The following is a 25,228-nucleotide window of genomic DNA, read 5'->3' as shown; positions in this document are numbered from 1 at the left end:
TATAAAATCAGTAGAAAGTTGCTTAGTAATTTAATCAGTAGAGACTTACACCGACAACATATTTCTTCTGTTCATCTGTACTGTTATATTTTAAATTCTGGATCACAAATAGGTCTACTACAATGTAGCAAAGACAAAAGTTTTGAAATTACAATGTTGAAAATACAAAATTGAATAAAATTCCATTTTAAATTAAGATTTAAAAGGACTTAGCCTAACTTTTAGATATATACCACTCAGATTTTTTTTTTTTTTAATAAATTAAATTATTCAGGCATTACAAATGACAATACAAAGTTGACAATACAAAGATAATAGTTCATTTGAGGCACAGTATTAACGATGCACTTTTGTTCTGCATAATGTGTGGCAGTACGGCTGTATCCTTCAATTCAGTGCATAGTTAAATTGATTTGAAAATTTCTCATGTTTCCTCTTGTCCATCTTATTCATGACCTCCGTAACTCGTCTCATGGAGCTCCTATGAGGAAACAATGTGGTTGAGATTCAAATGATTAATTTACCCATCACTTGTAAAATATGTTCACCAGTATTCAATACAAATATACTTGACTTGAGTTATCTCCAAATATAGCCAAAAGTATGAGGCCAATTTAGTGAGTTTCTATTTAATATTGCACATCTATTATTACTTACTTGTTAAAGACTTTCTTCTCTAGTCTTGAACGAGATGTACTGGCATTTTGCTTTAAATCTGTAAGGTTTGGGTACTTTTTCTTTGACTTTCCTTTGTTGCCCTTCTTTCCCTTCCCGTACGTCTTTGAGGAGCCCAGATCTTCTCCAGTTGCAGCTTCGATCTCCCTCATGAGCTCTGGGTCTCGCCAATCTAAGCCAATAAGAGAAAGGTTGCCAGAATAGAGATCAATGCACCATACATTTATACACATTTTCACAACTTATTCAAATTTGAACAATGTTTCATCTATGTTAAATAATTTATCCCAATAGGGATAAATTGGGATGAATAGAAAGATCAAAAGAATAGCATTTAACAATGTTAAAGTTTTTACTGTCACTTCTGTTCAATTATTAATTTCTTTAAAAAAAATAACTGATCGTACACTTTGTACAGTAGTGCAGATAGATCAAAATCATCAACTTTTCATTAAGCATGTCCCCTACTGTTGATACATGCATATCTTGCAATGATAAAACGGTAGCTGTTAAATTATTTACAATCTCCAAAGTGTTTAATTGCACAGAGTACTGCGCTTCATCAGTCTGTAGTGAAACGCATGCATGCAACAAACAGCTTTTTCAAATGCCTTTTAAATGAATATGGAGGAGTTGGTCGTCCCTATAAGGATTTATGAAGGTGAAAGGCCCCCGTTACGAGTGCTACAATCCGTCCTCGCTTAAGTCAAGCCTTTAGGGGCTTCATCCCTGTGAGGATGATGGGGGGCCCTGCATTTAGCTTAAGCTGTGCAGCAGGACTGACTACTCTGTCAACAGCTCGCATCTGCATAAGTCAGGCACACATGAGCATCACAGGCAACAGCTGCAGTCAGCTTATTTGATTATCTATAGAAAACACATTTAAACACAAAAATTCCATGAAAAGATGGTTGTGAAGTGCACAGTAATATTGCTCTTTTGGGTTTGCACCAGTCCAGACTATTTTGGGTTAAATATAAGCTAAGATATAATTGACTGCAAAAAGGTTATGGTGAGGCAGAAATGTAAAGCTTATAATTTTATAAAAGACTTCACAATATTTTTTCCAGTTAAAATTTGTATTATTTCAGCTACAAATCTGTTCTCTGCAATTTTACAGCCATTTTATGGTTTATCACAGGGGTACCCAATCCTGTTCCTGCAGATCTATCAGAGCTCAGTGCAAACCTTGCTCCAACACACCTGTCTTTAATTATCAAGTGTCCCTGAGATCTTAATTAGCTGGTTCATATGTGTTTGATTAAGGTGTGAGTAGAGTTTTCATGTCATGAAATTGTCCCCATTCAATTTTAAGTGTCTCAGTATGACACATATTTTTGCTTTTTTTAATAGAAATGGAGGAAAATTGTTGTGTTATGCTGAATTATGCCACAAATACGGTGAACTGTTAACCTATTTTGAACCTGGAATATTCCTTAAAGACAACAGACAGCAGCTCTAAAGCCAGAAACAAATGCTTGGCCGATACTTTCCTTCAAAAGTATTTGCCACTGACATGGGATGTGTAATTGGTGACAGTTCAACTAACTTTCAAGTAGTTGATCTTAAAAGGCAAAACTGACCATAGCTGTAACATATTTTTAGTGCAAGGCTCCACAGTGCCCACTGTCATAATGATGAGAACACAACATATGTTTGTTTCCTTTTGTTAAAAGTGAGACTATATATTAAATGTTATATGTCCTATTGTTTAATACGGGGGAAAAAACATTTTGTCTTTATAGAAAGATTTCAAAGTAGTCAGTCATCCCATATTATCACTTTGAAGAACAAAATGTTTCACAGTTTTAATAAAGCATCCCCCTTCTTTTATAGCAATAATGCAACTTAAAGGTGCCATGAGCTGTCCACTTGTAATGTTAAGATTTTTACATCAAAAATCATCATAATTTAGAAGTAATAGGCTATCCTGTTTTGACCCCCCTCATCAGAACGCTCTGTTTGAAGTCGGCACAGCCTCCTCTTTTAGTTTCAATCTTTCTGAAAATCCTGCATCAAATTGTGTCTTGTTTGTAAATGAAACCACCGTAAAATGAAGTGAACAAAGGACATGGTTCTTACTGACATGGTCTGGCATTTCATTAAAAATAAAGTTCATCAAATAAAGTTTATCATTTGGTTTCAACATAGACCTGTGTTTGCTTCTTGTTATTTACACTACATGCGTGAATCGGTGGGCGGGGCTAAACTGGCAGCAATGTAGAAGCAAGCATTGATCTTCCTCAGCGGAGATGGTGTTTAGCCACACTATTACGTCATAGAGTGACATTCCACAACCTGTCGTTTGGCAAATTGGCTTCAATATAAAACTAACAAGAAAGTTTTAAGTTATGAAAATTACAGAATCTTTTTATAGCACAATGACCTCTTATATATCAATTAGATCAAGCAAATTTGGATTTCTCAGTCCATGACCCCTTTACACTGGGTGTTATGCAGGGGATGCCAGGGCATCACTATGCAGTTACTATAGAGTTCTGAATGGTTGTTAGTCTGTTGCTATGCTGTTGTTAGAGTCTTGCACCCTCACGCCTCTACACTCTCTGAAGACAAAAAAAAAAATAATGGTACAAAACTTGCCACAGGGTGGTACAATTTCCAAAACTACACCTTTGTACTTTATTTAGCCTTCATATTAGTATCTCAAACGTAATATTAGATAAATGGTCCCTTTTGAAACGGTACTGTCCCAGTGACATATTCCATTTGACAGTGTATGACATTCTTGTCTCTAGTTATGGATACGGCCCCTCCTTCATTGTAAATCAAAGGGAATTTTTTTCACTCGCTTTATCAAATTTCAAGTCTGAGCGCTAAGAAAAGCAACAGTACAGGTGTTAGATTTGACTTCACACTTAGAAGTATGAGCAGCATCATAATGACACAAATGACAGATTTACGTTAGACACACCGAAACACATACAGTGTTCAGAATCACGTGCGACTGAAATATTTTGGGAAGGCTGAAGCTTGAAGCAGAAATCAATGGCACAGCAGGGGAGCAAGTGTTCAGTCAGTGAACTGATGGACATCATGAGCACACCGGCAGCGCAGGAGAACAGGTGGGGTGTCCTGTGGTTACCCTGACAACCGGCATGTCGACGGGGAGAGGGCGTGATGGAGTCGCAAGGATCGATAGCTTACTTAGTTACAAAAGATGTTATTTCACAAGCCAGTGGTCAGCAGGCCCCCGAAGTCAGTTGCCTCAGATAACTGTTTGTTAACAAGTAAACTGTGGCCAAAGAAAGCACATCCGACGCTCCAGTGACAGCATGGAGGCGCTACTTAATTGGCTTTTAGCACCCGACTCCACAAGAAAAGAAACCAGAACGAGAAGGAGAAAAGTGAAAAGCTGAGAGGCAGAGTGAGATGCAGCCTGTCCTATTATCTGAGTATTGATGATGACTTGGATGGGATTCCATCAGTTCATCTCTTCCTAGAGTCTCACAACCACCTGATTGGACTGTTGTGTTATAAGGAAGGAAATGTGGGTAATGGAGGTCTAGTATTTCGCCTGGCTACCGGTTACTAAAGGGCTTTTGACAGTGTAGAAAAGGCCTTGGGGTCTTCAGCACTGGGTTGACAAAACATGAAAGAAGATTATCGAGCTTTCAGGTTGGTGTGCGATATTAATTTGGCAAGAGTGCATGATCCTAAACTTAAGAGTTTCAGAATTTACTCATTTTGTGTCCACAGATGTAAGTATTACACCTGCAAAAACATGAGATAGTTTGAAGAATTCTCATGCTGCTCTTTTCCATACAATTACATGCAGCCAAATAATCCATTTGCATTGGGATTGCTGGCTTAATTGGACTGAAAGACATGTAAACCTATCAGTTGATCATATCACATTCAAAAATATTACTGGCATGACTGTTGAGTTGAATATTGTTAAATAGGTTGCATGAATGATCTAACCTGGCTGCTCCTCCTCGCGCTTCCACTTTTCCTTCTCCAATCGCAGTGCATCTTCTGGGTTAACAGGCCTGCCCAGCTCATCCCGAGGGATAATACGCCCATGGAATGGGCACTGAAATTACATCTCATTTAATTCAGCTTAATTCAGCAGTTTATTCAATCAGTGTCCTGCTCATATCTATTTATTTACACAATGAAATAAGAATACATTTCTACCATTCTACCAAACACAGCTAAATATGGGCAAAAATATTCAGTATTACATCTCTTCTGTGTATTTTTTAGGGCATCATAATTGTTACTTTTCTGACCTTTACTCTATCTTGGCGTTCACACAAAGATCCATTTGGCATTGGTGTTTTGCACTTGTGCTCCACAGGTTTAAATTTCCCAGCAAAGGTGATATATCTAGACTTCATCTCTGCAGACAGTTCCTCATTTTCTACTTCCTCCTCCACCTCATGAGGCACCCAGAACTGGTGCTGTGATGTGTTCCTAAAAACCAGTGAGGACAGGGTCTTAGTAAAGGAACTGCACAAAATCTATCAATGTGTGATCTTTGACTATTTTTAAAAACCATCATATAGTGATTTTTTTGCTGGGGAAATATTTTAGGGGTGAGCATAACTTGTAAAATGTACTTTTAGTATAGAAATCATGGAATTTCTATAGCATAGAAAAGTATGGATTTTCTCAGGACTTTTGTAGAGTTCCATGACTTTTCCAGGCCTTAAAATTACAATTTACAGGTCTTCCATGACAGCAGAAAAACCTATATTGTATATCTTGTATTAGGATGTAAAAAAGTTAAACCTCCAGATCAACCTTTTCATCATTTAATTTTAAGGAATAGGAGTTGATCTGAAGTCAGTGAGCATACAATGGTGCTCTCTAGTGGCTACATCACATAACACAATCCATTTATACTTCAAAAAGAGACTGATAAATGTGTTATGTAAAACATTCTCAGTGTTTCTAATGAATGAGACTGTACTTGATGATTTTGCCAGCAGTGGGCTGCTCCTCTCCCCAGTAGTAAAGATCAACACCAAACGGAACAACAGGGGCCTTAACAGAGGCTTTGTCTTTGTTAATGTCCCCCTGGTCACTGCTGTACACTGCGACCTCAGTAGAGCCCCCAGACATACTGAAACAACCAGAACACACTTCAATCTCAAAAAACAACAATAATAATAATAAATAAATAAATATATATATATATATATATATTGTATTTGAAATACTATATGAAATATATTTCTTATGAATACTTCCATATTTCCATATAAAAATAAGAAAAACATTTAAAAATGTTTTGTTTTCTCAGATTTCTCTCACTATATTTGAAATATTTGAAAACATTTGATCATTTCCAAATATTTTAGTTCTTTTTCTGCTAACATTCCATTCCTTATTTTTTTTCAGCCCTAGTGTATACCAGTCTGTTACCTGATAAAATAGAGCATGGAAGTACAGATCACCTTGTTGAAGGAGTAGAATGAATCCTCTGTTTGAGCACATGCAGCGTTGCAGCAGCACAGGTGGGGTCCTGCTCTTCATCATACATCTTCCTCTTGAGTCGAGAGAGACTGGAGGACACAAGAGGAACAGGATGTTTGACCACAGGTTTTGATGGCTTGGCTTTGGCCCCAGAGGCTGATGTTGAGGGAGTTTCATCAAGTCCTATTAAAGACAAGAGGAAGAAGGAAACTATATGATGTTATGTAAGGTCAAATATTCAGAACACAACATTCAAACTTGTAGTCTAACGGACTGAGGGGGTTCCAGCAGGAGTGTGCAGGGGCTTAAGGTGGTTTTAGGAGTGACACTTAAGATCTAAGACTCACACTTAAGCTCTCTAGCTTCCAGAATGAGATTAAATTAAAAACACTCTGGTGAATTCCTCATAATTCCTCATAATAAGGGACACCTGACCACTTTTCAAAGACAAATGGCGATTGCGGGTATATGAGGAGCCTGGTCTGCTCTTATTTCTCGTCAACAAATATGGTTTTAAAACTAAAAAAAAAAAATCACTGCTCACTGACAAGGTATTTTTTAGATATGTTTATTTTTTTCATATTTTAAAGTCTTTGAAAAAAATCTAAATATAATTTATGCATTAAACACATTTAGGTTTGGTATTTGTTTATTTATTCAGAAAACATAAAATACATTGTGCCAAACAATCTGTTCATTAGGTTGCAGAAATTTCTTGCACAAAATGATATTCTTTATCTGACTGATGTTTTTTATATTTGAAACTAGAGATTCAATTAAAATTCCTTCATCAAAAAGATAAATTATGCTAATTTCATTCCACAATTTTCACAAAAATGAGTAAATACAGCTGTACATAATAATATTATGCCTTCAAGAACATTAAAACTTATTTTTCAGATATTATATATATCATAAATTTTGTACTTTACAACTGACCAACACTACTGAAAACAGTCTCTATAATCACACATGATCTGTGTTAAAAACGGTTTGTTTGTTTTTTCCAGAAACTATGGAGCTGAACATGGAGTCAATTCTGTCACAATCAGGTCAAAATTTCTGGTAAGTAAGATGTGATGGTTGATTTGATTGTTACAAAAATATATAAAGATATAAAATACTGTATTTGTATTTTTATAATAAATAATTGAGGTACTTTGTTTAATTTTAAATAATTTTCATGTATTTGTGCCCATCTCGGTTCATAAAATTAGTTTGCAGTTCAGAAAAAAAAAAACATACTTGCTTACTAAAGTCTAATATTCTGGTCTCTATATATGGTTCAGGGTGCGTGTTACAGAAAGTTTCTTATCTTAGGTCTTAACTTAAGATGTGATGTGTTAAATTAGGATTTTTCGCAAATTAGTATTACAGAAGCACATCTTAACTTGATTTGGGATTCTTATCCTATCTTACAAAATAGTATCTTATCTCTAGTTAGGAAATCTTAAATGGCATAATCAAGCTCGACAATCCACTCTCAGGTCTGTTACCAAGCAACCAACACTGAGCAAGCTGCTGATGAGGTAAACAAAAGCTACTTCACTTTGAAAATCGCCTTTTGCAAAAAAACGTAAGGCATTAGTCACTTGCACTACAACCAGTAATGCTCTGTGACTCTTTTGTTGGTCTCTATAATGCTGGTTGCAGTTCCTGTGCTAACTGTAATATGTTGTGCGGCAGTCTGTATCATCAAAATATAACACATCTTCAGGGTCCTCCAAGAGTCTTTCTACCATTAAACATCCTAGGTTTCATTTTCAACTATTAATAAATGTAATACCATTGTCGGACAGCACAGTTGTAAGCGTTTTTTTCCGTTAGCTTTCAAATAATTTTGAAGTTAGGAGAGCTATGGGGTTGTCGTAAAGTTAAGACAGTTTTTAGGGTTTTTTTGTCAAGTTAGGAGGTTTCTGTAATACCCCTTTCCTATCTGTAGTTAAGATAGGATAACGCACTTAGGAAATGCTGTTCTGTAATAGCTTTTGTCCTAAATGTGGTCCTAACTGAAATTACCATGGTTACCAAACAGATAAGATAAGATTTTAAAGTTAGGATCTTTCTGTAATACGCCCCCAGGTTCCTCCAATTCATAAACTTACAACTGATTGATTGATTTGCCTATTTTATTGTCCTCCTGCAAATTCAAGTCTGATCACTTATTTCTTTAGCACAATGGCAGGACTAGTTATGTGCTGATTACTTTATCAAATTACTAACCCTAAATATAAGCAAAAGCAACAGTGATGCCTTGGTAATACCAGCAGTTCAGTTCAACAGATGTAGTGGATTACAAAAGAAAATGAATTATGGTCTCAGGACAGGATGAGAATCCTGATTGTAATCGTCTGGTGTATACAGTTAATCCAGGTTCACTCCCTTTCAATGACTTACTGCATCATAGCAGCACTCGGGTGTGCAAAATCATGATATACAACCAAAAGCTTTCTTTTTCTGTTCAAATTGACCAAAATGGTAGCTATTTGTCTGAAGCAATAAAGTTGCAGGTGCTAAAGAGATAAATCAATAAGAGGAAATAGAGAGGCCCAGCAGTAGACATAGAGTTGAGCTGCCAATGGTGGCGTTATTGATTTTCCTGAGTTCAACAGGCCTTGTAATTAAAATGTAAATTTTGAGAGAGATAACGTCCTGACAGGAACGCTGGGATAAAGGAATAGATAAAAGCTCTGTAGTGAAAGGAACGGCGAGAGAGAAAGGAGGAGAGGAACAGACAAAATGCTTTTCAAATTAAAGTGTTTCTCTCTGGATGAGGGAGCCGATGTGATTTTGAAAAAAGAAAGGGAAGGATTAGCCAGGGATGAGCTCGAATCCTGTGACAGGTTGATGTTATATTAAATGAAACTGCTGATGGTAACTTGCACTGATTGATAAATTTGAAATGATGGAGTTAACTTGGCAGTAAATCAGAATTATTTTTTTCTGAGTCCTGTTTTAGGAGTATTATACTGCGAACGGTTGCACTTTCAGTGCACAATTTCCATTTTCAATCTATATTCCTCCACATGTAGAGTGCACCCAAAAATCTTTTCACATTTTTCAAAAGAAAAGAAATGACATGCACGTCTCCAAATGAGCCTCACATCTGATTTACTGTGGTACAACATTACTAGTTTAAGGTAAGCATCAATATTAATATTGCTCATATTTGGGGTTTAAGGACTAGAACAACCATACGTATTAAACTTCAGCACATCCTGCATTCGTTGTGCATATGAAGGATATTTCAGAATGTGCACTGTTAAAGAGAATTATTACTTTTCTAAGTGATCATAAAGACCTGGGCATGGGATCTTTAAAAAAATTTAATAAATAAACCTCACAACCACATAGTAATGCTGTAACAAAGTAAAACAAAATGTTAAACATCTAATTTTTATTGATATTTGTATGATATATGATTAAATTAAGCTCAGAATAATTTGGTTTTAGATGAATACACGGTTTTGTAGGTGAACAATTTAGCGCAAAGAGGCCTGTGAGATGAGCATTGTAAATTACCACTCCAAGCTAATGGGCGCTCATTAACACCATTGCATTGTTAATTTGGCATGGCCAGTGCACTGATCATTACATACTTTACTGCAGAAAGCAGCTTGGCTCTGTGAAGCTGCAGAAATGATATCCTAATGAATCAACAGTTAGCGCCTGTTTAGAGATGCTGAAAGGAAATAAATGAAGAAAGAGAACAGGAGAGTCTGGTGAAATCATATTGCATCTCATAATTACTGTGCGGCGCGGAGCTCATCATACATTACCAGGAAAATCTGGAAATTACTAAACTACTTCCAAAGTGCATGCTGTTCCTACAAGAACTGCATAAATCCCATTAGCCACTGAAATCGATTATTTTCATGACAGTAAATTTAAAATTGGACAGGATTTGAGGTCAAATATAATTGTGTTCTTTAGCTTGTGTCTGACCTATTGCTTGACCTCTGTCTTTTGCCTGTGGCTTCTTGTCAATAGAGCTGTCCTTGCCCAGATGGACAAGAATCTTCTGCATGTACAAATAGTCAGCTGTCAAAACAGATTTCTGTTGGCAGCCCCAGGTTATAATTGATTTAAACCAGGCTCCAAGCAATTTATTACCTTTCACAAAGATATCAGAGTTTTTAAATGAGCAGCTGTTTTTACACTGAATGTGATATTATTTTGCTCCCACATTTGACCCCAAATTATTCTCAAATGGAGATTCTTATTACTGTAATGAAGTAATTCTTTCTTACAATGATTTTTGTACCTATAAATAAATTAAAGGCAGTACAAAAAATACTACCGTGATGTATACATATTTTACAATTTATACTTTAAACAAAGAATCTAGGGGGAAAAAAGAGCTTAATTGTCATCAAATAATGTCACAATGCAAAAATAATAGATTTCATGGTCTTATTTTGTTCATTTTTTCCCCCATTTATTTTGTAGAAAATTGTGACCTAGCAATGTTCTTCCCAGAGTTGATGAGACTCACTTTTACAATAATGTGAATCTGTGATTTTTCCAATTAAATTCACTGTCAACATACCTATTTTTAAAGTAAAACTCATAGCTAAACAGCACAACTACCACAAGTTGTACAATGCTTTGAACACAAACGCTTAATGCTTTACACCTTAACTCTATGAACAAACTTTCCTTTGTGCTTTGAAGCTTTTCAACAGATAACCATTTCTAACTAAACTCACCACTGTGCGTTTAATTCCACATTTAAATATCCTGCTGCTTTAAGCCCAAAACTACAAACAAACTGGAATCCCCAGAGGACATTTCAGCTCATATCTACTTTGAAGCAGCCACTATAAGAGTGTGGCGATATCCTATGAGAGATTATTTGGATTAAGCAAGATCCTATAGAGAAAGCTAGTCCCTTTACTGATGAACAGGTCTGTCTTATTGCATTAGGTTTCAGATCTGCACCTGAACAAACTCACCATACTCTGCACGCAGATGTTCAGGAATGTGAGGTTCATAGCCCTCCTTTTCCGGCACGTCTACAAAATCGTCGTCGTCGTCTTCTCCGTCCTCAGGAGCTCTCATCTAGCTCGGGAAAAACAGAGTCGCTTTAAAGCCATGATAATAAATAACACCTAATAGAGATGGTAACATGTGAGGGAATTAAGTAACTATGAGCCTATTTTTCTTGATTTACTCAAACATTTGCATTTTACTTTGAAAATGCAATAAAAACTACTGTTGCAAAATATTTCCTATTTTTTTGTTATTCTCAAAACCACGCTTGTTTGCTGACAGTTTACAAAGAATGTCTGCAATTCTCTTCTGGCTGATTAACACTCAGATGAGATATTCACTGTGGCCTCAGGATATTCCAGAGATTTACAGCACTATGAACGGCAAACTCTGCAGTAACGTGGGACATCTTAACATTTTAATTCAAAGTCTTAATAGAATTTCCAGTTGACCAAATCCAATTTTTTTTCTAGTGGTAGTCTGAGCATTGTCCCAGCTAACTGTGACCGCATAAAATAATAGTTGTTATGTTAAACAGACTTTTTTCCAGCATCTGTCAGCACGCAAAGGAGACAATAATAATTATTTGCGATGGTTCAGAAAGTAGGGCTACATGGGACTGCTGACAAGCCAAAATAAACTAAAGCTGCTGGTGGATGCCCACTTAATATTGGGTGTCTTAGTCTTGGCTAGAGATGGTGAGGTTGAGTTGTTACTGATTACATCTTTGTGCAGGTTGTTCTACAAAAGAGCAGGGCGAACAAGGTGATACGATTTTTACTCTGAAGTCCCGTGTTCACCATGCAATCACTGTAAGGATATCAAGTCAGCACGAGGCACCGGATAAACCCATCTTAAATGTGATTCAAACCAGATCAAGGCTTTAAGAACCTTTGACAAGAAGAGAAGTTATTCTCTGATCTTATGTGTATCTATGATAAAGGTAAGCTGAAAAGCTTTCATAAATCTCAAGGTCTGGGGAAAGTATCAACAACAAATGCTCAAATTTTACCATGTCATATTATGTTAATGCTAAAACCAATTTTGCAATTTTAACATTTATATAACAGATTTGATTTTTACAAATGTATAATACTCTATGGGGGGATGTTTAACTTGTGTTTCAATGAAATAGTTGGGTATTACTGGATATAATTAAATTTTAAGTAACATTTTTGTAAGTATTATATCAGCCATCAGCCACAATATTCTCAGATACTGGTATTTGTATCAGCCTTTAAAAAACCTACAACTGATAGATCTGAAATATCATCAATGGCCATACCACAATGCAGGGCAGTTAACAACCAACCAAAGTTTAATATCTATAGTTACAAATGCCAAGTATGTTCAATAGTAAAAGTGATGATTAAGCAAACACAACTAATTAAAAAAAATAAAGCATAATCGCATTGTAGATGTCTTTAAGTGCTGAAGACGATGGTGACTGGCTCATGGTTTCAGGAGGCAGGTGAGCTTTATTCTGCTCTCCCTCCGAGCATCTACTGCTGCCATCTGCACCTGCTCATCCATCACGCGCGCTGTAAGTTTTGTTATCACTCTAACACTAATCAAAAGAGAAAACTGTCACCGCCACTGACCTGTGGAACCTCCCAATTATGCTCTTCAAGAGTGACAGCAGCACTTAACTTCCACTGCCGGGTAAATGACCACCATCAATCTAAACAGAATAGCAATGAACCACCGGGCTGCAAATGATTTTTTTTTTTTTTGGTACAGAAATCCCCAGCCTGGAATTTATGAAAGGTGAAAAGCAACTGAAGGCTATTTTACCCCCCTCCTCCTGGGCCCCACTCCTTAGCCGAGGGTGTTCAGACTCGCAGGCCTGGGGAGACGACGTCTGCATTAGTGCTAAACAGAATTTATGCCTTTTAATTTACTCAAAAGGTGCTTAAGCGGCCCGTGCGCTACAATGCATAACAGAATGCCAGTTTTTAAATATGGGGGTCGTTGGTATAAAATGGTATATATAATCTGCGTGCCCTTCCTTTTCGAGGGCAATGCTAAAGTGTACGGCTCTAGCGTGCCTTTCCATTTTTTCTGTCTAATTGTCTCCATGATTACCTCAATATAGCGTACTAAAGATTGTAGCTTGCTTTGCTTTCGTTCATTTTTTTTGTCTTTTTCATTATTGCAGGCAGGCTATGTTGACAATTCCATATTGAGGTATAAACTGTCTTTGCTTGCATGAGGTCTCAATTACGTGCACTGGTGGCGTTGGTTCAGAAATGAGCCCTCTATGGTGAACACAGAACACATCTGTGTGTTTTCAGTGGTTATGAAATTAAATAATCCCTTCATTTCATACTCAAGCCCTATAGTCTCCACCTAAAATTTGTAATGCAATGAAAATTGATACTTTAAATGTCTAAGTAAGTCTAATGTCATTTAAGCTAAATGCATTAAAGGTTTTTTTCACAACACACAAACTGTACTGTTCACCCACTTTCTGTACCACTGTCTACAAGCTACTTTTGACTACTTTTAACTTTAAACTAAGTCTTAGCAATGAATCCGGACCATCTTCAATTGAGACCACACCACCTGCGGGTGATGGATTTATAGATCGGAAACGTCTGAGCCAAGCATGTCTGAAACGTCATATTAGCACATATACAGTGTTTGATTAGCTAAATACATGCGTCTTTTGTAGAAAGAAACATAAACAATGTTCTAGATACTGTTCTCCACAACAACTGCGTATTTGCACGGTCCTCAATGTTTACTCTCCTTTGAACGAGAACTGACAGAGACACTTGATTATGAGATGATCTGCGTGTTTAACCCAAATGCCCGTTGTATATAGTATCAGACTGAGGTAATATTTTACAATAAACTTACTTTAGTTAACCTTAATTAAAGCATTATCTAACATTTGTTTCAAAGTTTATTAACCTTTATTAACATGAGTTAATAAAAATACTGTTCATTGTTATTTTGTGTTAGGTCAGTTACTAATGTTAACAGATACAACTTTTAATTTTAGGCATGTATTAGTAAATGTTAAATTAACATTATTCAATGCATTAGAAGTATCATGTAGAAGTATATTGTTAGTTTAACGTTAACAAATGAAAGCTTATTGTAAAGTGTTATAGGTAACTACAGACATTTTTCCAAACAATAATTCAAATAATGCTTATACTGTCATTATAGTCGTTTTATTGTTTATTTTTTTCAGAGTTGTATATGTTTTGTTATTTTCTGTTTTAAACCTTTGTGCTGCGTTATATTTTCTGTTGGAAATTTGACATGCAGTTTTCATACAGTACACTTTGCCCACCCTGTTTTATGTAGGCCCACCCACTTAAACATTTCTGGCTTTGCCCCTGGTCTGTACTTGAGTTTAATTAGTTACTTTCACATTTTTATAGTATTTAACACATGTAAACACCACTGCTAATAGCCGACAGAGTCCACTTCAGAAATAGAGAAACAGGAAAGTCCATCACCACATTAAAAAAAGGGAGGGTACATTTGATGTAAATTGAAACATTGAGCAGTCATTCTGCAATCTGCAACTAATTACAAACTTTAAACATAATTTCAATCTCACCTAAACCTTTTTTATGCATTGTTGCCACCAGCTGCAGAACAGATTGTCTATTCATCTTGTCTTTATTTAATCAAATGCAGTTACTACCTTGATAGATTAAAGTGCTTAAAAATACTTGCACAATAGACATTGCAGACCAAAAACTGTTATGTTTAAATCACTTGTGTTTTTATCACATCTGTTGTGATAAAATCAGCACTGTCAACTTGTAAAGGCAGTATTATAATTCTTTGACTGGAGTGTGTAGATACTAAGAATGAGTCTCCATATAAGGGTTTTTGCTGACGCAGGTGTTGCTGACATGTCAAGCACACTTCCAAGTGTCTCAAGGAAACCTAAACTCCTGACAATGTAAAGTAGCCCAGGAATGTTTCCAGAAAATAATACAAATTTAAACTAATTCAAAATATTAATAAAAAACTATGATAGTATCTCAATAATACTTAAAAAACACTGCTGCTAACCTCCATGATTTGTTTCATCAGCAGACAAGGACATATAAGAGTGATATTGAATATTTAGACGATGTGCTTCCACGAGTGGACTACTGGCAGACATTCGCAGTGAACTCTATTGATCATGCACTGGCCCCTGGCCTCTACCCTGAGAGGATAAGATAATGAGTTTCCGGTTAAATGTCCCCCACTTATGGGGAAAACACATTCCAGCAGTGCTCTTCGTGCCCTCCAATATATTTTGTATGGTCTAATTAACTCTGTAAGCAATCTCAATTACTTTGTGCCCAGGGAAGCATCGGCCAGGCACACTCCTTAAGCAGGTCTGTTATCCTTTTAAAAAATGAGCTGAGGAGGTAGCCTCGGACAACTGAGCCCTACACTTCATTTGTCTTTGGCCAAGTTTGATGGCTATGCGTTTAAAAACCCATTCAATCTTATAAACCAAAAATTAAATGTACTCAGCTGTGATGGTCCTCTGTGCATCTGCTATTTATATGCTAATCTCCTCTCTTACGGGGAAGGTCTTGCAAATTACCACGGCAAACCAATAACTCAGGTGTATGGACTAGCGGGCTAGCTGACCGCAGAAAAGAATGAAATGTGCTTTGTTACGAGAACACGTTCTAGGCAGCCTGGAGAGAGACTCTCGTGAAGTTTCCTGTCATATCTCAATTTGAAAGCTCACTTACACACATATACATACATGCAAACACACACACAGGGTTATTTCAGGATAATTGAGACATTTTTCCCAGTCATCTCAATGGCAAAAGTGTTCTAATTTACCCAAATTCACAATTTACCTGAATTTACTCAAATTCACCCTATACACGCTTTCTTTCTATCTATCTATTTATTTATTGAATAGGTTCACTGTAAAAAAAATAAAATGTAGTAATAAAACAAAGATTACTTATGATATAAAATACTATTTCAGTCTTTCTGCTTCAAAATCTTACACTTAATTCAATGTGTTACTTGCCATTTCTTTCTAATTATTTGTTAAAATTGTTTAGAAAGCAAATCCTACAGTAAATGTTTTTCAGAGTACATTTATTAATCAAATAGTTTTGTCTGCCGAAAACAAATATTGCCCAAAGTTTAACTGTAATTTTGAGTAACCAAAACGTATCTGTTCTTTCATGCTGAAGAACACACTGTGAGCTAGCGACCCCCAAAATGAATTTGATCACTTAATTCAGAGTTAAGTGCACAGCTGTCATTGAATTAGATACAGCACATCTAAGCAAGTTTCATCTCAAATGCCGCAGGAGCTGTAGGTCTTTTAACCAGCGGCTGTTAAAGTTATTTTTATTGGCTATACAAAGTCAGTTCTCCTCAAGTTCACGCAGATTTCCTAGCAGTATAATCACATGTTCAGAGGATCACAATAACTATCAACATGATCCACATTTCACAACCACAGTGTCACAATATACTTTGTCTTCATAATGACCGATATATATATATATATATAATTTTTTTTTTTTATGCTTTAAAATGTTATTTATCGCAACAACATTCATACATTTTTAAGTGTTATTTACTTCAAACTACTCTATATGAGATTAAGAAAAACAAACTAAATAGATATTATTGTCCTCAATTATTGCACTTCAGGACAAGCCATTAATTTGCCTTATCACAGTAAATAGTGTATATTCTCCCCCAGCCCTATAAATGTTTTTTTTCATTACATATTTTGTGTATAAGGAACCTCAGACCTCAGCCACAAATCCACATAAGGATCTTATATGAGGAAAAACATGGTGTGCTATTTATGCAACTAACTGATATTTTGGTATACTTTAGTAATTCATTTTCCTTATAATATATTTAAATTTCCAAGCTATTGGAGTTTTTGTTTAATCTAAAACTCATTATCATGTGATAAAGGCACACAGAAAAATTATAAATAGTCATTTTACATCTTTTTCTGTTCTTCAATCAGTAGGAGTTTAAGCTGAAAGCAATTCCACCCTGTGTCATTGCTATGGCATTAGCAATGACACAGGGAATAAAGTAATGGAATGTTTTTAGGGGGAAAAGGAAAAACTAATTATGATAAAGGCCTTTTAGTTGTTGCTTTATCACAAAGCACTGACTTTTTGCATTGAAAATCGTCACTGAGAGTGATAAACCTCTCTGGCGTGTAGTCAAGTGCTTTGTCAATGTCACACCCCTCCTTTTTCTCTACCCTGTCTGTTCTTTTCACCCAGTTAAAAATGGATAACGTGTCATAATGATGTGTCTCATTCCACCCTAGAGTGAGCAAATCTCCATTAGCACATGAGCTGTGCCTCCCTGTAGCAAAGATGCGCATTTGACCATACAATAAACAGCGTAATCGAAAAATGGCCACACTACTACACAAATATTCTGAACACCCTCGTCATGTGTTACATTTGGACATCTTTTGACAAGCAAACATTTTCCAGCACTCTATTTGACAAAATTCTATTATTTAATGTGTGGGGAAGGAGCGCCCTCCTCTGGGGATAACGCATTACGTGAAAGTGAAACGTGACCTGACATGTGGCCTAGTATGGTTACCCATACTCGGAATTTATGCTCTTCATTCAACCCATCCAAAGTGCAAGTGCAAGTGCAAACCTTTGAGTTATGAGTCCGACTCTCTAACCATTAGGCCATGACTTCCCCATTACTGAAGTTATTCCAAATCAAATTTGCACTGCTGAATTACTGTGATCACTGCTGCTTACAGCATGGTACATACTGCATGTATGTATACAGTATACTATATCTTACTCACTCAACACAGAAAAATCAGTTGTGAGTTGGATAATGTATCCAATCAATGGAAATTCATTGATATATAAATTAATGTATTATATTAGAACTATTAATATTATATATTAATAATAATCATTGTTATGCAAACATATTGTTAAGACCAGAAACATTATGATCTGGGGTCCCACTTTATATTAGGTGGCCTTAACTACTATGTACTTACATTTAAATTAATCACTTGGTACAATGCACTTATTGTGTACATACATGCTTTTACATTGTACTTATATTTTTTAAAAATACCTATATGTAATTACATCTGTAATTAATTTCTGTAAGTACATTTATAATTACTCGTTTAACCCACCCTTAAACCTACCCATACCACCAAACCTGTCCCTAAACTTACCCATATCCCACCTCAATAGCAGCAATAGTGTTTTGTAATGCAGTATGAACACAATAAGTACATTGTACTTATTTTTTGATGTAAGTACATAGTAGTTAAGGCCACCTAATATAAAGAGTGACCTGATCTGCTTTGATGTAACTGTGAAAAGTTAAATATATTGAATGCAATTGACAAAACAAATTCACACGATATTTATCATTGTAAAATCCTGGAACAGCCATGCAGCATGTCAAAAATAAAAACAGTTGTCAGTCAGAAAAGTGTAGGCCTATATCTGTTTGAAAAAACTCACCACTCTTCTTTCTCTGTTTTTGTAGTCTATATGAAGACGCTCGTGTTTTTTCAAGGCGTACTCCAGTGATTTCTTTAACTCAGTGGCTCTCCTCATCAGTTCTTCCTCAACACCCACCTTTGTAAAGACCTGTAAAAGACACATTTTACAGGTCGCTGTGAAAGATTATGGTTTATAAAGTTTAAAATATGGATTTTTGTGGAAAAGAGCAGCTCGGACATTGTGCTAAACATCTATTGTTGAATAATCAGTGACATGTTTTTCATTTGGGAATGAATGATTCCTTTCAGAGGTCAAAGGGTTTACCTGGATCCAGGACTGCACCAGAGGCAGGTGTCTGGTTGTGATGAGTCTATGGAGATCCCTCACAGTGTTTACTATTGCTTCATTCTCCTCTGTCTCCCTCAATTTTAAATCTGCAGACATGATTCAAATGGTTATTCACAAAATTTGAACTCCAAATTCCATGCCATGCTATGACATGACAGAGGATACGTATCATGAGAATGGCTGTGAACCCGATCAGTCAGATACACCTGTGGACACACTGAGCTCCAGCTGATATCCATAAGACATTAAACCAGTGCTGCGGAGAAAGACGTCCTCATCAGGAACTTCCTCTGTGTCACTCTCGTCACTACACTTGTCTGTTTGCCCTTCATCATTTGTCTTCTCTGTCATCTTTCCGCTCTGCTCATTGCTCAGGTCTTTACTGCAGCAGGGTTGGTCAGATATGTTCTCAGCTTCCGCAGAGGTTTTAGCAACTGTTGCTTCCTCATTAAACAGGTTTAAGTCATCGGTTGCAAGCAGTTTTATGCAGTTGTTCATCTCAGTCAAGGTTTCCTCAATCTCAGTCGTCATTTCTTAATGAAAGAGAGATCAAAACAAGCATTTTAGCATGGATAGAAATGGATGGGCACACTGTTTTTCTTATATTTAACTATGGATTAATGGCACTTAATGACATTTTTAAACAGAACAAAACTTGAACAAGAACTTGTCACTCTTTTTAAAACAAGATTGTTAAATGCAATGTTTTCTAGATATTTATTTTTATTTTTGACAAGATTTTGAAGATGTAAGATTTTAGTTCACTGAACAAATGAACTTATGTTTATATGTATATACTTAAAAAGTGCTAGGAGTTTTGAAAAATTTGCATTTTGTCAAGAATTTTGAAAAATTACATCAATGTTGTAATATTAGCGCCAAAGTGATTGTTAAAAAAAAATACAACTATGCTATTTCACCCATATCCTGTAAATGTATTGCCACCTTTTTCTTTTCCCAAGTCTTAAAGAATACTCTAGCAAGTCATTAACCACTTCTGACAAGGTTTTTGTATTCAAGGGGTTGTGAATTAAAATGATTGATTCATTGAAGTAAATATTTAGCCTGTTGATTTTTTTGTTTATTTACAGTATTATATCTAAGATTACCGATTCCAGTTGCTCATTTCATTTAAAGGTTGTCCTGGGAGCGATCACTCAGTGTTTAACCAGCATATAAAGTATTTGCTTAACATAGTTTCTCAGGAAATGTCGATTCTTGGTGGAGCTGTGAAATCTTAAACATGCTGTAATAAACTTAAAATACTTTACTGTAAACTTACCCTTACAGCAATACACATCTAGGAATTTCACATTTACACAAGCTTTACATGCAAATTGTTTAAATATTTTCTATCTGTGCATTTTAACAACAGCAATTTAGAATTAGTTCCACTTTCTGCACACAAATGACTGGATTGCTTATGGGACATGTGTGTAGCCACATTGCGTATGCAAACAGGGTGTCAATGACGAAAATACAATATCTTGAAGGTATCAGTCAAACAGGATAAGTTTTAATGTCTGTAAAGTACTTGTTACTGTGGATGTCAGTAATGATTATTGCCAATTTACACAGGATAAGCTATACAGACATTGTTGAGATAGGTGTGCCTATACTGTATACTGCATTATATCTATTATAAGATGAAAGTGATTTAATTCCAAAAAGTGGTACAACAAATACTATAATACAAGCCTGTAATAATAAATTGCTCTCATAAATGCATAAATCTGTTTCCAGAATGAACGCAATGGTATTTAATAAATATGTGTAGGTGCCTTGTACATCAGCTGATCTGATATTCAATGCTACAATTAAGAAGTACAGAGAACTATAGTTAAAAATGAACATAACTCACTCCCACTCTCAATAAGCAGTAATTCCAGAATCTAAATAATAATAAAAAAATGTGTAGAAATTCTGCTGTATAATGTAAGCTGACTTCAGATATAAAAACAGAGATTGGATGGGTAATCAGATGATGTCCTATCAAGAATGTGTGGAAATATAAACATGGCAATGCAGTAGCGTCTATGTTATGTCACCTGCAACCCAGTTCTTCATTACAGATCATTAGTTCCATTTTGAGAAATTAATGTTAATGTTAGTTTTCAGTAAAATAATTTGATAAAATTTCTGAAAACAAGCCAATAGTGCACTTGCACTCAACTGGCTCCATGACTGCATTATTGGCCTGTTTGCCACATTGCTAGCCCTTCAAGTTTAGAGGAGACATGATATAATGACGACAAAAAATTACATTTATATAAAATAAAAATGTGTGTAAATATATCAAGGAATAATCAAATTACTTGATTTTAGTGTCGACAACTGATTTTAGTGTAAAATGATTTTACTTTTATATTTTATTTTCATTTATTTTTGTTAATTCTCTTTTTTGCTCAAATGGTAACAAGTACTTATCTGTAGATTTTTTTTTTCTTCAGTGGAGTTACGGTTTGTGAACATAAAGGTGTTTACCTTCCATTTCCTGTTTGGCCTTTTCAAGCTTCTCTTTGTAAATTCTTTCCAATCTCTTCTGTTTCTCCTCTTGTCTTTTTCTCTCAGCCAATGTTCTTGCTTCAACATCATGAAAATCTACCTAAAAAAAGAAACAATGATTTCTTAAAGTGATAAATGAATAATCTGTTTGTGGGTTATCAAAGAGTTTCTGGTCCCCATTGACTTACATAGTATTTTTTCCATAAGACAGAAGTCAATGGAGACAAGCAACTATTTGGTTACCCTTACTCTTCAAAATATATTTGTTATGTTAAGGAGATAAAGCAATTTATACAGGTTTGGAACAACTTGAGAGTGAGTAAATCATGACAGAGAATTTTTAGTTGTTGGGTGAACTATCCCTTTAGGGAGACATTTCACTATGATAATGACGAATTCTATTCAAAATTAAAACCGCCCATAACATCAAGTGCATAAAAACCATATGTAGATAATAAACAATTTGAACATAATATTGGAAAATACAATGACACACAATTGTTTTTTTTTTTATTAATTGCTTGATTAATTCACATTTGATTACACAGCTAAATTTAGCTAGAACACAATAGTGTTTCCATAACAATCTTTATATAATTATATAACAATAGTGACGTGTCCCAGGGTGCAGACTGATGGTATTAAATACTATAATCACAGAACAGGCGCGTCCAGATAAATACCTTTTTAATCTGCTTAAGAAAGTGATATCCCAGAGACAGTTTCTTGTACGCCTCTCCATACGTGGCGTGCCAAGACTGCACAGTCTGAATGGCAAGTGTCCTTAGTTTTCTCGCCACCTCTTTGGGTGGAGGCAACGGTTGCTCAGCATCTGTTTCTACTGTAAGTTCCAGGAACTCCTGAAAATTTGTGATGAGAAGATCTCTGAAGTAATGCGACCGGCTGAAAATCTCATTGACCATTTGGAAGGCAGAGAGACGGATCTCTGCGTGCTCTTGGTTCAGCTGGGTCATAATCAAGTGGTAATAATGATCAACATAGTCAGTGGAAACTCTGTGGCCAGAAAAGGAAGAAGAGATTCAACTTAACAAGGAGCGTAAGGTTATATGTCCAGTGCTGCTTTGTGGCCACAAAAACAAACAAACATGAGCAAATACAGATTTATGCTTACTTGGCAAATCACCAAATGGACTTTGATTATGCTTCATAACTGACAACATTAATAAATAAACACTGGGTAAGACCAGTTTCCTCATTCTGTGACTAGATAATGAGATTGTAAGCACACTTTGGGCAGAGGTGGCAAAAGCTTTGGTGACTATGGCATTGCTGTCTGAAATCAAAATTTACGGAATCTTTTTTTTTTTTCTTACATTTTTTTGCCTCACCATCTGAGAGCACAAAATGCATGATGGTTAAACAAAAGACTGTCATTGGCTCCAGTTGTCGTTAAGTTCACTTCAAGGTAAAGTTCAATAGGCTCTAGGGTTCAACTGGTTCAATGGGCCTTTTACTAATACAGTGACCGCAATGGGGCAAAAACACTCACTAAGCAAATAAAGATGCCCTTAAAGAAGAGTGTTTTCGTTCCTATAAAATCGTTTCCAGAATGTTCAAATCTGTTCACATGACTCAAGTTTGGTCCACGTTGTTGTTGTTTTTACTTACTGTGTGTGAAGAAATCAACAACCTACGAAAAACATACTTGCATATTTTCTTCACTTCCTTCATTTTGTCTTGGTTTAACTGTGGTTCTCCTGAGGTAGTCAACTCCTCAACCAGTTGTGAGAGCTTATCACGCATCGTTTGGTCCATCTTGACATAACCCTAGAACAGAAGGAATAAAGAATGAAAGGAAAGGGTCAAAGCAACCATCACTGAAAAACAGTTACCCCCATATGCTACTATACTCATTATTATTTTTGTTATGCAGCTGCCGTTAAACACAGATATATAGATAGATTCACAAAGTCTACTAGTGACAGAAAGCTTCTCATTTTAGCAGACCGCATCCAAAATATTTAACGTAGTGGATATAATGTATGACACGTACCGCTTCCTCCACCTGCTGTAATTAAACTGGCTTTAATAATCACTTGTATTATATAAAATGTATGTATCCGTTCGGAAATGAAATTCACTCATCTCAGTATTTTAGTGCGATTGATCAGGGAATGTAAACAAAGACACACTCTGCAACCGTGAAGTGTGAGGAGGCCGCCATTTTCAAAATAAGAGTCGCTCTCAGGTGTAAATTCTTACTGAACTACAACCGAAACATAATCGTTAATACAATATTATTCAAATTATTTTAAATGTGTATGGCAGTATATGAGTGTGCGTACTTCTGTTACACCTGTGCCGCGCGCGTCTTCAGAAGCTATGAATATTTCATGATTATTCATTAGACGCTGCTGACGTTGCTTAGTGGGTGTTGTTACGTAACAAAATCAATATTCATTAGGCAAGACTTCCTTCCTTTCGTATTCGACAAGCTGACAACCGCCCACTCACACACGTCTGGCTGTCAGCCAATCAGCGAGGCGCATTGACCGAGCGTCGGGCAGCGGAATTCGTGGAATTCGAGTGACGCACTTTGTAAATTTGTAACCGTTCTGTGGGTGGGAGCAAAAATGCAATAAAAGGACTAACCACACCTGAGAGTGATAGATTACATAGTCAACACGTCGCTGTATACAAACAATCATGCTTACAAAGGTGGTTTTGGTACTCTGTTTGGCAGGTGAGTCTGTAACTGATTTAGGTAACAAGGAACGCAAAAGTCTGATGTTTTGAGAAAAAAAATCACGTAGCAGGCGCTTCATATAAGACTGTGAGTTATTTTTCTCTCTCTCTCTGACTCTGTGTTTCACTTTTCTTCTAAACAGCTTTGGCAAGTGCAGCTGTTATCCCTGATGGCTCTAAAGAGGTGGGTTAAAGATTATAACCAATTCGTGATGCTTTATTTAACCACTATATGTATCTAATGTATTCTGTGTGCTTTTGTTGGCAGCCAAGATGCTCTGAGTACTTCCTGCCCATATGTACCCGGGAATATAGCCCTGTGTGTGGCACTGATGGAGTCACATATGCCAACGAATGCATGCTGTGTTTGGGAAATATGTAAGTAAATCAAGTTTTTAATATTTAATTTTTATCCTCCATTTAAACGTTCTTACTCGTGTCCTTTTGAAAATTTGTTTGACTGTCTTGTCATAGGGAGGACAAGGTCAACACTTTAATCTCCAGGACGGGTGAATGCTGAGACAAATCTACTCCGTTATATTATCTGGATGTGACATGAAGGCTGGAACCACATGCAGTTTTTTAAAAATGGTTTTGTTTTAAGAAAGTGTTTTCCCCCTGTTTTGTGTCCTTTTTAAAACATTATAATCTCTTAATAAAACCTTGATATAGAAGTCACTGCTGTGTACTGTGCTGTCTTTAGTATAAATTGGCACTATTCATCACAACTCCAGTGATTCTCTTGATAAATCGGTCATAAACATAAAAAGACTTAAAGTTGTATTGGAATATAAGCTTTATGAGCTATAGTAGTTTATAATAACACGAAGACAACAACCAAAAGAAAAAGGTGGAAACTTTTGGGAAAATGTGATGTTAGAGAGTATGAGGTGATTGATCGGTGTTTGAACTGAGTGAACTTTTGTCCTGGGGCAGAAGTGACTATTTTTGGGCAACAGAATTCTGATATATAGCTGTAAAACATTGAAGTTCAGTCTGGCAATGAAAAAAAAAAAAAAAGATGCTTATGCTTAAGAATAAAACCAAAAATTAGTTATGTCCGTATTTAATTAAACAGTTTAAAA

The 25,228-nt window shown here is 35.9% G+C and overlaps 2 protein-coding genes across 2 annotated transcripts; one reads left to right on the top strand and one right to left on the bottom strand.

Moving 5' to 3' along the window:
* On the bottom strand, positions 1-23,808 carry uvssa (UV-stimulated scaffold protein A). Its single transcript, XM_079391193.1, has 14 exons — positions 23,452-23,808; positions 23,104-23,225; positions 22,121-22,451; positions 21,417-21,537; positions 19,139-19,465; positions 18,909-19,018; positions 18,603-18,731; positions 11,073-11,178; positions 6,099-6,300; positions 5,612-5,764; positions 4,929-5,112; positions 4,618-4,729; positions 658-847; positions 1-481 (listed from the first exon to the last, which is right to left on the bottom strand). Exons 2-14 carry the CDS (start codon positions 23,211-23,213, stop codon positions 388-390), a joined length of 2,169 nt encoding a protein of 722 aa, XP_079247319.1. The 5' UTR covers positions 23,214-23,225; positions 23,452-23,808; the 3' UTR covers positions 1-387.
* Positions 23,809-23,973: 165 nt separating this feature from the next.
* Positions 23,974-24,821, top strand: LOC306852829 (trypsin inhibitor ClTI-1-like). Its single transcript, XM_079389925.1, has 4 exons — positions 23,974-24,141; positions 24,287-24,327; positions 24,412-24,521; positions 24,618-24,821. Exons 1-4 carry the CDS (start codon positions 24,105-24,107, stop codon positions 24,661-24,663), a joined length of 234 nt encoding a protein of 77 aa, XP_079246051.1. The 5' UTR covers positions 23,974-24,104; the 3' UTR covers positions 24,664-24,821.
* Positions 24,822-25,228: the final 407 nt, after the last annotated feature.

This window comes from Barbus barbus (genome assembly GCF_936440315.1).
Source record: "Barbus barbus genome assembly, chromosome: 33".
Classification (NCBI taxonomy): Eukaryota; Metazoa; Chordata; class Actinopteri; order Cypriniformes; family Cyprinidae; genus Barbus; species Barbus barbus.
The sequence above is the reverse complement of the archived record's forward strand: the minus strand, read 5'-3'. Positions and strand labels throughout refer to the sequence as shown.